Source organism: Myotis yumanensis, unplaced genomic scaffold (genome assembly GCF_028538775.1).
Source record: "Myotis yumanensis isolate MYYU_CA2020_CCGP unplaced genomic scaffold, mMyoYum1.0.hap1 SCAF_8, whole genome shotgun sequence".
NCBI lineage: Eukaryota > Metazoa > Chordata > Mammalia > Chiroptera > Vespertilionidae > Myotis > Myotis yumanensis.
In genome coordinates, this window is record NW_027223759.1 from 45,231,846 (window position 1) to 45,247,120 (window position 15,275).

The window sequence follows — 15,275 nt, forward strand, 5'->3', positions numbered from 1 at the left end:
ATGTTCTCTTTCTCTCCCTCTCTCTCCAGAATCTATAAAAACATATCCTTGGGTGAGGATTTAAAAAACACTCAAATGTTTTTAAAATACTGAAATGTATAATACAGAAAGTAGAGGGCCCCCCCAAAAAGCTCCCTCCAGGTAATCACTGTTCACAAGTTGATGTATATTTATCCGAACTTTTTTTATACATATACCATTTGTTGGACTTTCTGTTTTTACCATGCCCAGTCATATATCTGTGTAGAATAAAAGATAGCAGACCAGACAAACCACATGCCAAAGGGCAGGAATGCACAATATTACCTGTCTTTACTGCAGTCTACTGTGCATTCTCTCTTCCTTTGCCTTCACTCTGCACTTGTTTTTCTTCTGTGATTGTTTTCAGCCTTCTGTAATATTACTGACTGGGAGCCTAGTGCATGAGTCGAAATCACACGGCACCACCCACCCTTCAGTCGCCGGTCCAGCCCTGCCTCCCTCTCCCGCCCTTGAAGCAGCCACGGCTGCTGCTGACCAGGCCCTCCCACAGCACAGGCGCGGAGGCCCCTGCTGCCTCACCCCCCCCGATGCTGCACACGCAACCTCCTCCTGTCCGGTCGACCCGTTATGGCGTCCCGGTTGATTAGCATATTTCTCTATTATAATCATATAGATTGTACTGTTGTTGTTTTTTTCTTTCTTTCCCTCTTGAAGTGATGGTACATTCCTGGTTAACTTCTACTTGTCCATCTTTGTTTATTCTTTGGCTGGATTATGGTTCTGTGTTTGCTATTTAATTCTTAGTATGTTTGAGTAAAAATAGATGGATTTGTAAGATTGTATGAGACCGGTTCATAGAGAAAGAAGTTTGACCATTAAAGCCAGCGTTTGAAAATATTTGTGATTTTGATATATTTCCTGCCTCTCAGCATGAAAAAATACTCCTTGGTCTGTTAACAGTTATGCAAAATACACTGCAGTAAGAATCTCCAAAGTGGAGATTATGAAATAACAAGAGATTTAATAATGAATAAAGAAAACTAGCTGCATGCCCCTTCCTCCCCTCCCACACTCCACCTTCACTCCCCAAACTGGCTGACAAACTAAGCAGTAGTGCATTTCTTAACCTCTGCTTCCTCTCACTCAACACATTCTATATTCTATATTCAAGACTGAAACTGTGGAAACAATCAAGAGGGCAGATGCTGCCTCGACCTCTCTTCCCATTGAGCTGAGCTCCTCTGTGCTCACCCATCCACTTTAGCCCAGAGAATAACCTCTCTGGAGAGCATTCTCCTGAAGCACACACAAACATCACTGAATTTTCTTTTACTTGATAAAGGATAAAGGAAGAAAAGCAGCAGCTGCTCTAGTAGCAGACAGCAAACAAGCTTCGCTGTGGTGGTCCCACAGCCTTCACAAAGGGGATTCAAGAGAGCTAGGCAAACGAACTGTACCGCCCAAGACTTCCACACACATTCACCTGCCAAAATTACTAATTAAAAATCTAAAGAACTGTCCAGGTGAACTGAGAGTCTAACCAAAGCACATTTTCCAACTGGCCTTTTATTAAGTTGGAAGAGAATACAGGTGAAGAACTGGAAAGAGCTTCAAAGATCACCTAACCCAACTCTAACTCTACACCTTCCAATTTTAAGATACAGGTAAGCCAGAAAGATCGTAGGAGAGAAGATTCACCCCTGTTCCAGCCTGTGTACAAAATAACACTGCAGATCTTAAAAAATATTTTTACAGGACATTTATAAGGCACTTCGTGTAGCATCTTATGCACAATAGCTCTTCAGATACTCATAAGAGATGGCATTACATTTTTATTGTATTCTATTTCTCCACAGGGTTAATGGAAAGCCCCCAAATTATGACATGGACATTTTTCAAAGCTTCGGTTTTACACTTCGTTGATTTATAAAACAAGGATGTCAAAGATGGGGACAGTTTGTTTTTGGTAGCCAAATCAAGTTCAAGTAAAGTATGATTCCTTTGAGAATCAGTTTCCAAAGAAAAGGATTGAGTATTGCTCTTTTTTATTTTTTTAAGAAAGCTCTTCACTGTCTTTTCTTTTGGCGAATTCTGCTTGTGTAAGTCCGTCAGGCTGAGCAATCTTGCTGTATAAAGGTGCCACTTGTCTGCTTCAGATAAACTTATTTTAAAAATTTCCTTGGTTTACAATTGTATTTTATCTGACAATTATATGGAATTTCGGTTGCTGAACAATATATTATTTAAGCAAAACTTTATTTCAAAGTAACACACAGTTTTAAAAAACATGCAATTATAACAAGGTTTACAATGAAAAACAAGTCTCCCATCCCACCTTTTCCCAGCCTGACTCCAGACTCAATCAGTTTGAACTGTTTTTGTTTCTGGTTACTGCTCAAAGTCATGCCAACTGTGCTTTATTATTATATGGACTCTGACTTAAGTGTACTTTCTTGTACACTCTTTTTTTTTTTTCCTGGAGTTAATTTTCTATTCTAATTTGGACCAATTACTTTCTTGGACATGTAATTAAGTTGCCATGTTCACATTTTTTTATAATCGGAATCAGATCAGTTTTACTATTTCTTGTACTCTACATCTTACGTGCTCTTTGATTTCACCTTCATGCTGCTAAAATAGATCTACACATAACTTCATCAGAAAGTGTGTGAAGTAAGTTTTCTGGCTTCTTAGATTTCCAAAACCACCTTTGTTTTGCTCTCAAACTTGACTGATAATTTGATTATTGTATTCTAGATTCAAAATAATTTTCCATCAGAGCTTTGAAGACATTGTTCCATTGTCTTTTAGCATGAAGTATGGCTGAGAAATCTAATGCTATTTTAATTCCCTCTCCTCTCAAAGGTTTTCCCCTCTGAAAACACTTAGGATCTTTATTTTATGCTCAGTGTTTTGAAATTATTTAGTCTACATGTGATCCTTTTAGGTAAGTGGTGTAGTGGTTAAGAATGCAAGTGAGGCCGGCTGGCGTGGCTCAGTGGTTGAGTGTCGACTTATGGACCAAGAGGTCATTGTTTGATTCTGGTCAGGGCATATACCGGGATTGTGGGCTTGGGTTGCAGGCTGGAGCCCGAGTGCGGGGCATGCAGGAGGCAGCCAATCAGTGATTCTCTTTCATCATTGATGTTTCTCTCTGAAATAAAAAATATATATTTTTTTAAAAAACATGCAAGTGAATTATACTGTCTGGGGTAAAATCTTAGCTCTGCCATTTACTATGTGACCTCGGGAGAAATAACCTCACTTGATCAGACCATGTGCGCCATAGGGTTATTGTGAAAACGGTGATGACTGATGCAAGTGCTTAGCAGATAGTAAGCACTCAGTGGATGTTAGTGATGATTTAATCTTGCTCAATCTTCAGTGAGCGCTTCTAATTTGAAGATTCATTTCCCCATTTCTAAGGAATTATCCTCTAATTCTTTGAAAATGTCCTTCTGTTTGCTTTTCCACTCTAAAATGAAAATAAGCTGGTTACCAGACTTCCGACATTAATTTATCTCCTCTCTCATAATTTCTCTCTTTTTGATCTTCTGGGAAATTTCTTCAACTTTATACCCTACATTTCTGCTGCGTGAATTAGAAAAATCATTTTAAATTTCTAAGAGCCCTTATTCATTGATTGTTCCTTTTTCATAGTTGTTTTATATATGCAATATCTTTTCTTTCCGATTTTTATTTTAGAAACATGCAGAAAAGTTGAATCATACAGTGAACACCTCTATATATCTTCCACCTACATTCAGTAATTTAAAAAATATTGTCACATTTGCTTGCTTTCTGTTTATGTCTGTAGATATGTTTATGCATATATGTATGGATGTATGTGTATATATATCCCACCTACACATTCTTTTTTTCTGGACCATTTGAATGTAATTTGTAGAGGTCATGACTCTGATCCTAAATACTTAAAACATGTGACTCCGAGGAATAAAGACATTTTTGAATCTACACAATCACAACACTACTATCACAACTATGAAAATTAACAAAATTCCATGTCATCTAACATTAGAGTCCATATTCAGATTTCTGTCTCAAATGTGTGCAAAATCTACCTAAACGTGAAGCGCCATACATACCCTTCACTCAGAGATTCAATCACTATCTTGCAGATATACTCCCACATGAATGGGGCCTAGACACGAATATTCACTACAGCACTGCTCCTAAGAGAAGACAGGAAACAACCCAAATGTCCATTAATATAGGATTGGGTCAAACACAGGGAGCTCAAAGTATGAAATATCAAACTACGGAATACTATTAGAATGAAGGTGTTTAGAATTGAAGTGTTCTAATATGTAGTAATTAAAATGAGTTAAAGTTAATTGGAAGATTCTGAGTACTGAATATAGTATATCATCGTTTGTATTAAAATTATGAGTGTTTGCAGACTGATAATTAACTCAGAGGGGGGAAAGATGCTGGTAAAAGTAATTGTCTCTAGAGAAGTGAACTGGGAAGGTGGAAAGGAGGGCAGCATACTTCTCATCAAATGTTCTTACAGATTTTGAATTTTGTACTATGTCCACATTACATAACAAAAAATAGTGCTTACAGTGGAAGAATATTCAATCCCATGTAGCAGTGGTTCTCAGTCAAGGGTGATTTTGCCTTGTGGCAATGTCGGGAGACATGTTTGGTTGTTAGAACTGGAGATGGGGGTAGTGCTACTGGCATCAGTGGGTAGAAGCCAGGGATGCTGTTTCCAGGTCACAATACATAGGTCAGCCTGCACAACAAAGAATGGCCTGCCCCAAGATGTCAATATTGCTGAGGTTGGGAAACCCTGCTGGAGAGCACTGAATGGTAAGGTTTGAGAGAAGTTAAGTATAAACAAAGAAAGTCTTGTGCACAAGCCTTATTGTACTTTTAAGATAATTCACATTTCTAGCTGTGGATGGTTAGAGAAGTCCATTATGCTCTTGTTTGCATAGAGCTTATTCCAGATTGGTACAATATCAAGCTTCTGTAACCTTGGTTCATGTTAGTAATTTTAACTGTTGTAAACAGAATATTGTCACTGTAAGAATGAAGTCAGACTAAAGTCTCTGATTCTAGGCCTTTAAACTATAGGTATTCCTTTGAATAACATGCGAGTGAACTGTGTGGTCCTCCTATATGTAGATTTAAAATTTCTGTGTTCAAGTGAACATGCACATTACAAAGGTCAACTGTATTTTTAATCCACAGTTGGGAATTTGCATACATGGAGGAGTGACTTAGGTTATATGTGGATTTTATATGTGCGGGTAGTTGGTACTCCTAACCCCTGCTTTGTTCAAGGGCCTACTGTATTCCCACATCTAAGCATAGCACATGTATAAGAACATGCACTGCGTGTTGTTTGTAATGGAAAATATTGGAACAACCTAAATAATAGGGGACTGGTAGAGTAACTTATGGTATATCCATACAGTGGAATAACTGCATTAAACAAGATAGCTCCAACGATCTTCAGAAGTTTAAAGTTTAAACAGCAAGTTAGAGAACAATATATGTGGGAAGTTACCATATGTATATGATATATAAATATGGCTCAGTGGTTGAGTGTCAACCTATGGACCAGGAAGTCACAGTTTGATTCCCGGTCAGGGCACATGCCAGGATTGCAGGCTTGATCCCGTGTGGGGTGTGCAAGAGGCAGCTGATCAATGATTCTCTTTCATCACTGATGTTTCTAATTCTTTCCCCCTCTCCCTTCCTCTCTCTTAAAAAAAAAAAAAAGTAAAGTTCAAGTTACATACCATTTTGGAGGTTATATAACAATCTTACTTTCTGATACGCATTATAAACACCAAGCTTTTACTTTTATGGTTCTGTATCAAGCAATTTACACTCCAGTAAAAATAAAGTAACAATATACTATTACCATTGCTTTTTTTTCTTGTTGGACTTCAACATCTTGGTAACCTTATAGCAAATCACAACAGATATACACCTCATTTTACACAAGACTTCAATTATGGTGCAAATTGGATTTTTATAAACTGATTTTCATCTTATTATCTTATATTACTGTTATTTATAAAATGATTATACTAAAACTAACTTCTGAATTATCTTCAATTAATATCTGATGCCAAACATTTAGGTTTTAGGCTGTATCTAGTTTCCCTTATCTCTCTTATCCATGCTACCCCCCAACAGTGGTTAACTGGAGTTTGCTTAAAATAAATCTATACTAGGAACATTTCTATTTAGAAAAATCACATAGGAAAAACAAGATTATTAGGAAGACCTAAAAAAAAAGTGTTTTAAAGATGTCAGGTGTAAAATCTTAGAAGCAAAGAGTGGGAAGAATAATAAAAGCTTAAAACCTAAAGTTTTTAACATGACTGAAAAAGTTTAGACATAAGTATTTAAGAATCATATCACACATTAACGTATCACAACTAAGCATTTATTATACTGCTTAAGAAGGCAAGCAATTGCAGTGGTATTTCAGAAGCTGTATCTTTAATATATGCTCATAGACTCTAAACAGTATTTTAAAATATACAATCTCTCCAAAAGAAAATCTTCAACTAAAAATAAGATAGATAACTTTTAATGTAAGTAAAATGTTACAAGATTTTAAAATTATATTTTTCACAACACAATGTACAGAAATTTGCAAACTTCCTGTACAGAGCAGTATAATCTTTACTCTTGAGCAAGGCGTTCAATAACACGTCGGTAATCGTCCACAAGATCCTGAAAGCTTTCTTCCAGCTGTTCATGTTGCATGCTTATTTCTATTTGGTTCATCTGGTTTGTCAGTTCTTCTGGTCTGAGACATTTTCTCATTTTAGCAAGATCTCTCTGCTTTTTCTAAGCAACAAAAACAATTATTGGTTAGACTAAGGAAGCTGATATGCGTCTATATTCTTAAAATTTTATTTTTTAATATATTTTTATTGATTTCAGAGAGGAAGGGAGAGGGAGAGAGAGATAAAAATAGAAACATCAATAATGAGAGAATCACTGATCAGCTGCCTCCTACACGCCCCCCACTGGGGATTGAGCCTACAACCTAGGCATATGCCCTGACTGGGAATCGAATCAATGACCTCTTGGTTCCTGGGTCAACATTCAACTGCTGAGCCACCCCCGGCTGGGCTATTCTTAGAATTTTAAATCTCCAATATTAAAAATAAGAGTGGGCCCTAACCGGTTTGGCTCAGTGGATAAAGCGTTGGCCTGCGGACTGAAGGGTCCTAGGTTCGATTCCGGTCAAGGGCATGTACTTTGGTTGTGGGGACATCCCCAGTAGGGGTGTGCAGGAGGCAGCTATCGATGTTTCTCTCTCATTGATGTTTCTAACTCTCTATTCCTCTCCCTTCCTCTCTGTAAAAAATCAATAAAATATATTTTAAAAAAATAAATAAGAGTGGTAGGAATATGCCCAAATTTGTCCCATACAATTTTCTTGTTAAGGAAACCTAAACATAAATTTGACCATGAATTACAATCCCTCTAAAAGGAGTTAACTAGAAGACCTGGAATTTGTGTTAATTGATGATAAATATAGATATGTGACTAATAGCACTCTCACCAAATCATAAAAAAAACAACACAATTGGTCAGTGTAGACCAGGGGTCCTCAAACTTTTTAAACAGGGGGCCAGTTCACTGTTCCTCAGACCGTTGGAGGGCCGGACTATAGTTTAAAAAAAAAACTATGAACAAATTCCTATGCACACTGCACATATCTTATTTTGAAGTAAAAAAACAAAACGGGAACAAATACAATATTTGTATTTGCATGTGGCCTGCGGGCCGTAGTTTGAGGACCCCTGTAGACACTCAAATATTTCTTTCTTTTTTATTAAATATATTTTTATTTATTTCAGAGAGGAAGGTAGAGGGAGAGAGAGATAGAAACATCAATGATGAGAGAAAATCACTGATTGGCTGCCTCCTGCACACCCACTACTGGTGATCCAGTATGCAACCCGGGCATGTGCTCCTGACCAGAATTGACTCTGAGACCTTTCAGTCTGCAGACTGACGCTCTATCCACTGAGCCAAACCAGCTAGGGCTCAGATATTTCTTTAACCAATAAAATATATTAACTGAAGACAACTGAGATTAAGCACTATTATTATTCATATCATGATTCAATCATTAGTTAATTAATTTAATTCCAAGATGGTTTTTTCTTGACACTATGCTCATTTCTAAGTTCCCTTACCCAGCAATGTATTTATGGACCTCATATCAATTTTAACATAAATTGTTGGAAGAGTTTCAGAACGATAAACCAAAATCTGTGACACTTCCTCTCCCTCTTTTACCGAGAAGGAAACCACCATGCAGTAGGGATCTGGTAACAGCTTTTAAGCAGGACAATGTCAGAAAAATACTGTGTCAGTAATGCTGAGAATGGGACTAGAGGACCAAGTTAGCAGCTACTGAACGAATTCAAGCGAGAAATGATGAAAACTAGACCAAGTGAGCAGCAGCAGAAATAGAAGGGACAGGGCAGATTTCAAGAAGAAAACAATGGGTGATATGGGGAAAGAAAAATGGAGAATGACTCCAAGATTCCTGGATGGGTGGCAACATTGCAATACATGAAACACTACAATAAAGGCAACTTTCTTGCATTTTTGACCAACTCTTCTAGATTACTATATCAATCCTCTTTTACTAGAGTATATAATAAAGAACTCACTTTACATAGAGATAAAAAATTACATATATTAACTCATGTAATCTTAACAATTCTATGAGATAGGTACAATTTTCTTCAATTGACAGATGAAGAAAAAAAGGGATACGGGGATTAAATAACTTACCATAGAGGTAGTAATCTGAGAAGCCAGGATTCAGACCCTAATGATCTGATTGGAAGTCTGTATTTTCAGTTCCTATATCTAACTGCCTTTCAAATGACAATTACCACCCCCACTCCAAACAATATCTTAAATCCATCATAAAAACAGAATGTCCCTTAAAGGGAACCCTAATAATTTTGGAATACTAGGCACCTATGTCATAATTACTGCTTTATAAGAAAAGCTCAATATTAAGCTAAATTTATAATCACACACCTTTATAAAACAAGGTAACAACAATAAAGTTTGAAGATAAGCCTATAATGAAATAAGCTGTCTGACAGTACAAAAAGATTAGGTTCATAATGGGTCTAAATTGGTGGAGCTAATTAAAGGAGGTTGCTACTATTATAATCAGAAAGAAAAAAAATAACTTCCATAAGATGCCCTTCTGAAGCAGTGCTTGAATGTGCACAAAGATTGCTGGGGACCTTGTTAAAATGCAGATTTTGATTCAGTAGGTCTGGAGTGGGGTGAGACTGCATTTCTAACAAGCTCCAGATTATTTTAATGTTGCTGATTCACTAACTACACTTTCAATATTAGTTCTAGAGTACTGATGAGAATTCAAATTTATTTTCTAAGGCCAGAACAGGAAGTGTATTCCTTTAATCTTCAATAACATGGATGACAAATGCTTTGTTTTAGCTGTAACTGATTTTTTTTCTGCCAAGAGGCATGACTGCATCATATAAAAGAGCCCTAACTCTAGGAAACAGTTCAGGAATCAAAAATATATTGTGGGCTCTAGCTGGTTTGGCTCAGTGGATAGAATGTGAGCCTGTGGACTGAGGGGTCCCGGGTTTGATTCCGGCCAAGGGCACGTGCCTGGGCTCGATCCTAGTAGGGGATATGTAGGAGGCAGTCGATCAATGATTCTCTATCATCATTGATGTTTCCAGCTCTCCCTCCCTCTCCCTTCCTCTCTGAAATCAATAAAAATATGTTTTAAAAAAAGTATTGTGGTATGTGATAGGAATATAAGCCCTTTTTCTAAATTGTAAACCAGTGGTACCATTTATTCAGTAATCCATTGCTTGAAGCTGCTTCCAATATATTAAATTCTTATATATAATAAAACTATCATATTACATTCTTAAATATTTCTAGACTATCAGTTTTGTTCCAAATAATTAACAGAATTAATCATGTGCCTGTAACATAATGTTTTAAATTATGCTGTTTTTAACTTTCTAAGAGAGCATACTTCCTGAATTTATCTCCCCCTCCCTTACCATCTTCATTTTCTTCACTGTCAATTTTTTTCAGATGGATGTCAGAATTAATCTCTATTATAATTTTAATTGGTATGGCAAGTCTATGACTTAAGAGTGCTAAGTACCAAGGAATAAAAAATAATAATTTCATGGAAAAAATGTAAAACTATATATGTAAATTCCTCACAAACATATAAGGTATGGTTCAATTTAAAAAGTAACTAATTTGAGGTATTTTTATTAATCTTTAATATTCCTTAAACTATATATATATTCCACTTTGTATATGTATTTTACAAGTTAATCTTTTCTTAAATCCTCACCTGAGAATATGTTTATTGATTTTATTTTATCTTTTTTTAAAATATATTTTATTGATTTTTTACAGAGAGGAAGGGAGAGGGATAGAAAGTTAGAAACATCAATGAGAGAGAAACATCGATCAGCTGCCTCCTACACACCCACTATTGGGAATGTACCCGCAACCAAGGTACATGCCCTTAACCGGAATTGAACCTGGGACCCTTCAATCCACAGGCCAACGCTCTCTCCACTAAACCAAACTGGTTAGGGCTGTTTATTGATTTTAGAATGTGGGGAAGTGGAGGGTGGTGGGGAGGGAGAAACATCAATGTGAGAGAGAATCATTGATTGGTTGCTTCCTGCACCACTCCACTTGGGGTCAAACCTGCAACCTTTTGGCAGGGGTGGGCAAACTTTTTGACTCAAGGGCCACAATGGGTTCTTAAACTGGACCGGAGGGCCGGAACAAAAGCATGGATGGAGTGTTTGTGTGAACTAATATAAATTCAAAGTAAACATCATTACATAAAAGGGTACGGTCTTTTTTTTTTTTTTTTTAGTTTTATTCATTTCAAACGGGCCGGATCCGGCCCGAGGGCCATAGTTTGCCCACGGCTGGTTTATGGGATGGCTGTCCTAGGAACTGAGCCACCCAGCACAAGGCACAAATTATTGATTTTAGAGAAGAAGGGAGAGGGAGGGAGTGATAGGAACATCAATGATGAGAGAGAATCATCAGCTGCCTCTGAGGATTAAGCCTGCAACCTGGGCACATGCCCTGACCGGGAAACGAAACCTGACCTCTTGGTTCATAGGTCAACACTCAACCACTAAGCCACGCTGGCTGGGCCTAATTAATCTTTTAAAGAATGTGTAAAATTAGAGCTTAAGCCCTGGCCAGTGTGGCTCAGTTGGTTGGAGTGTCCTCCCTCCCATACACCAGAAGGTGGGTTTGATTCTTGGTCAGGGCACATACTTAGGTTGCAGGTTCGATCCACAGTCAAGAGTGTGTGCAGAAGGCAACCCATTGATGTTTCTCTCACTCTCTGAGACCCTCCCTTCCTCTCTATAAGATCAATAATAATAATAAAAAAAACTTTAAAAAATCTGATTTGGGGAACACCTTTATCTAGCCAAGTGACATACATTGGGAGCACAAATGAAATACTGAAAGGTAGAACTCATTAAGATTGGAATAGAAATTCTATAGGCTTCACAATAATTTTTCTCTCTCCATAAACAAAAAATTCCTTCATGGTTTTGAGCCATTGAAAAAAGTATTTTGTTAATCCTCACAAGAGGGTATTTTTTCCATTGATTTTTAGAGAGAGTGGAAGGGAGGGAGTAGAGGGAGAGAAAGAAACATGTGAGAGAGACACATCAATTGGTTGCCTCCCACATGTGCCCTGACTAGGGTCAGGGATGGAACCTGTAACCCAGGTACGTGCCCTTGACCAGGTATTGAACCCTTGACCCTTTGATGTGCGGGCTGATGCTCCGACCACTGAGCAACACCAGACAGGGCGTGTTGAAAAATTTTAATTAAGCAAATTAATTAAATATGGAATTAATGTCAATTTATTTATGTTAACATTTGACTTGATTATGAATTCATTTCCAGAAAATAATCCACCCTTCTTGTCTAGTTTTCACAGGTTCTATGAGGTCTTACAAATAAAATCACAAAAATGCCACCACCTCTAAAGGTTCTTAACATCTATCTGCTGATCTAGCCTCTTTTGTGAAGTACAGAGATAAGGTTCTTTTGCAAGAATTTAAAAATAATAATGGTGTGGAAACATTTAAATTCCAAAGACTTCTCAAAAAAATCTTTAAAGCCCTGGCTGGTATGACTCAGTTGGTTAAGTGTCATTCCATGCACCGAAAGGTTGTGGTTCAATTCTGGTCAGGGCACATTCCCAGATTTCGGGTTTGATCCCCAGTCAGGGTACTTTCAAAAGGCAACCGATTAAAGTTTCTCTCTCACACTAATGTTTCTCTCTCTTTCTCTCTCTCTCTCTCAAAATAAAAACATATTTTTAAAAAATCTTTAAAAACATGCACACTGTATTGTGTTTAGTTCCTCACTATGGAGCTCTGCATTTCCATGTTACAGAAAAGAAGCCTAATAAACAGATGCTATTGACAGTCACACAACTTGTACAAGTAGAACTAGACCTCATTCCTGATTCCAAACCCAATGAGATAACACCCATTCTAAATTTTATGTTTGTAAACCAATTAGGAATTAAATATGCCTTTGAAACAATATAAAAGGTTTAATGCTAAGACCAAGCAGCTGCACCAATTTTATCTTTTTTTGCGGGGGGGGGGGGGGGGGGGGGGGTGCTGTTCAAATTTATCTTAACACCTGGAAATTACTTCTGTTCTAGAGATGGAGTTCCTTTTTGTGCTTTTAAAAAATGATTCTAGTTAATACAGGTTATTTTTATCTCTTCTTGGCACCAATACAAATAAAGTATCAATGTTTAAAGAACTTTTAAAATAAGGTACAAATAATTCTAACATCTATCCAAATAATTTCTTAGTGGGAGAGCGTTTTTAAGTTGATATGTAAACTTGATCTATTAAATAAAGGCAGACAGAATTGGTGGACTTTTCTATCAATAAATAAATCATACCTCAGTAATAAGTTAGCAACAATCAAAATTATAATTTTTCATAAAATGTGTTAAAAATGTAAATTTTACACTTCAAACTTTCCCCATTAAGCAGGCATACATTTTAGAGACCTAAAATAATTCTAAACTACATTCATTATTTGGCAATTTTACTTTATTTCTTAAACTTAATTCTGTATTTGAGAATGCTGTGGTAACAAAACAAAGTACAAGAATATCAGCTTGGAATGACAAATTGGAGAAAATCATCTGCACACATTCAACAAGGAAATCTTATCAACTCCTCCCATGCCTATATGACATTTAACTCATTTCTTTTTTTCCCCCTAAATATATTTTTATTGATTTCAGAGTGGAAGAGAAAGGGAGAGAGAAACATCAGTGATGAGAATCATTGATCAGCTGCCTCCTGCACACCCCCACGGGGGATCAAGCCCACAACCCATCCATGTGCCCTGATGGAGAATCAAACCATGACCTCCTAGTTCAGTGATGGCGAACCTTTTGAGCTCGGCGTATCAGCATTTTGAAAAACCCTAACTTAACTCTGGTGCCATGTCACATATAGAAATTTTTTGATATTTGCAACCATAGTAAAACAAAGACTTATATTTTTGATATTTATTTTATATATTTAAATGCCATTTAACAAAGAAAAATTAACCAAAAAAATGAGTTCACGTGTCACCTCTGACGTGCGTGTCATAGGTTCGCCATCACTGTCCTAGCTCATAAGTTGATGTTCAACCACTGAGCCACACCAGCCGGGCATTTGAACACATTTATAGGCTTTCCCAATTTATAGTAGGTTTCCTAGCCTAAGCATTGTGGCCTTCAAACCAAAGAGTGGGGAGTGGGATCCTCAAGTTTTCTTGGTTTTCTCAATGGGATAGAATACTGGGTAACTAAATTTATTAAAAAGTACATTGTTATAAGTAGGGTTTGAACAAGTATCTGAAGAATTTGTAATTTGCCTCTGAGCTTTATTTCAAGAATGATGATAACCATTTTGGCTGTTAAGAATCTGAAGAGTTTAATAACCAGTTTTTGGTTGTCTTTCAGGTAGGTGAAGATGCTGGATAGATGAAGATACTTAATATAAAAAATCATTATCATTCTTGCTTTCGTGAACTACAGAAATTCCCATTATTTGGCCTAACTTTGTGAATACTATTTACACTAAAAATTCATCATCCTCCATTTGCTAGTCTGCCTATGTCACATAAATATTAAATGGGTATAATTGAATAAATTATTTTATGGTACTAAAAACAGTTTTGTCCAGCTGGCATGGCTCAGTGGTTGAGCGTCAATCTATGAACCAGGAGGGTCACAATTTGATTCCCGGTCAGGGCACATGCCTGGGTTGCTGGCTTGATCCCCAGTGAGGGGCATGCAGGAGGCAGCCGATCAATGATTCTCTCTCATCATTGATGTTTCTATCTTTCTCTCCCTCTCCCTTCCTCTCTGAAATCAATCCTATATAATAAAGAGGTAATATGCAAATTGACCCTCACACCCTTGCACAAGATGGCCACCCCCATGTGGTCAAAGATGGCCGCCACAAGATGGTCGGCAGGGGAGGGCAGTTGGGGGAGACGGGGGCAGCTGGAGGCAACCAGGCCTGCACGGGAGGGCAGTTGGGGGCGACCGGGCTGGCAGGGAAGGGCAGTTAGGGGTTACTGGGCTGGCAGGGGAGGGCAGTTGGCGATAGGGCCGGCAGGGGAGCAGTTAGGCGTCGATCAGGCTGGCAGGGGAGTGGTTAGGGGGTGATCAGGATGGCAGGCATGCGAGTGGTTGGGAGCCAGCAGTCCCAGATTGTGAGAGGGGTCCCAGATTGGAGAGGGTGCAGGTGGGCTGAGGGACACCACCTCCCCCCAGTATACGAATTTCGTGCACTGGGCCTCTAGTAAAAATATATTTTAAAAAATAATACTAAGTTGCAAGTTCAGCTATGGTAAAATATAAATAGCAACAAAGGCCATAATTAGAAAGGAGGGAGCAAAGGCAAACAGAATGTATATGACAAATGGGAAGACAGACTCAGAAAAAAAACCAAAGATAATTTGTTAGGGAAGAATCTGGACATTCAGATTTTTAAAAATTGTATACAAATGAAAGAAAACAACAAAAACCACAGGTAGACATTCTTAGGGTTAATTTTTAAGTGCATGAAAGATATTTGTAGCTTACATTGGAAAATTATGACAGTGAGAATTCTTATAACTAATTGGAAGAATATTTTCACTTTTGTAAAAATTAATTTAGCAAAATGATTTGG

The 15,275-nt window shown here is 37.5% G+C and overlaps 2 protein-coding genes across 2 annotated transcripts in view; one reads left to right on the top strand and one right to left on the bottom strand.

Moving 5' to 3' along the window:
* The window catches only part of SLC25A12 (solute carrier family 25 member 12), a 167,860-nt gene that overhangs the window by 5,345 nt on the left and 147,240 nt on the right, over nucleotides 1-15,275 (top strand). The gene's annotated exons all lie outside the window — the stretch shown is intronic.
* HAT1 (histone acetyltransferase 1) overlaps nucleotides 6,411-15,275 on the bottom strand; it is a 47,806-nt gene continuing 38,941 nt past the window's right edge. The window contains exon 11 of the mRNA XM_070422761.1: nucleotides 6,411-6,822. Coding sequence (XP_070278862.1) covers nucleotides 6,655-6,822 — 168 coding nt within the window. The 3' untranslated portion in view covers nucleotides 6,411-6,654. The remainder of the gene's footprint in view (nucleotides 6,823-15,275) is intronic.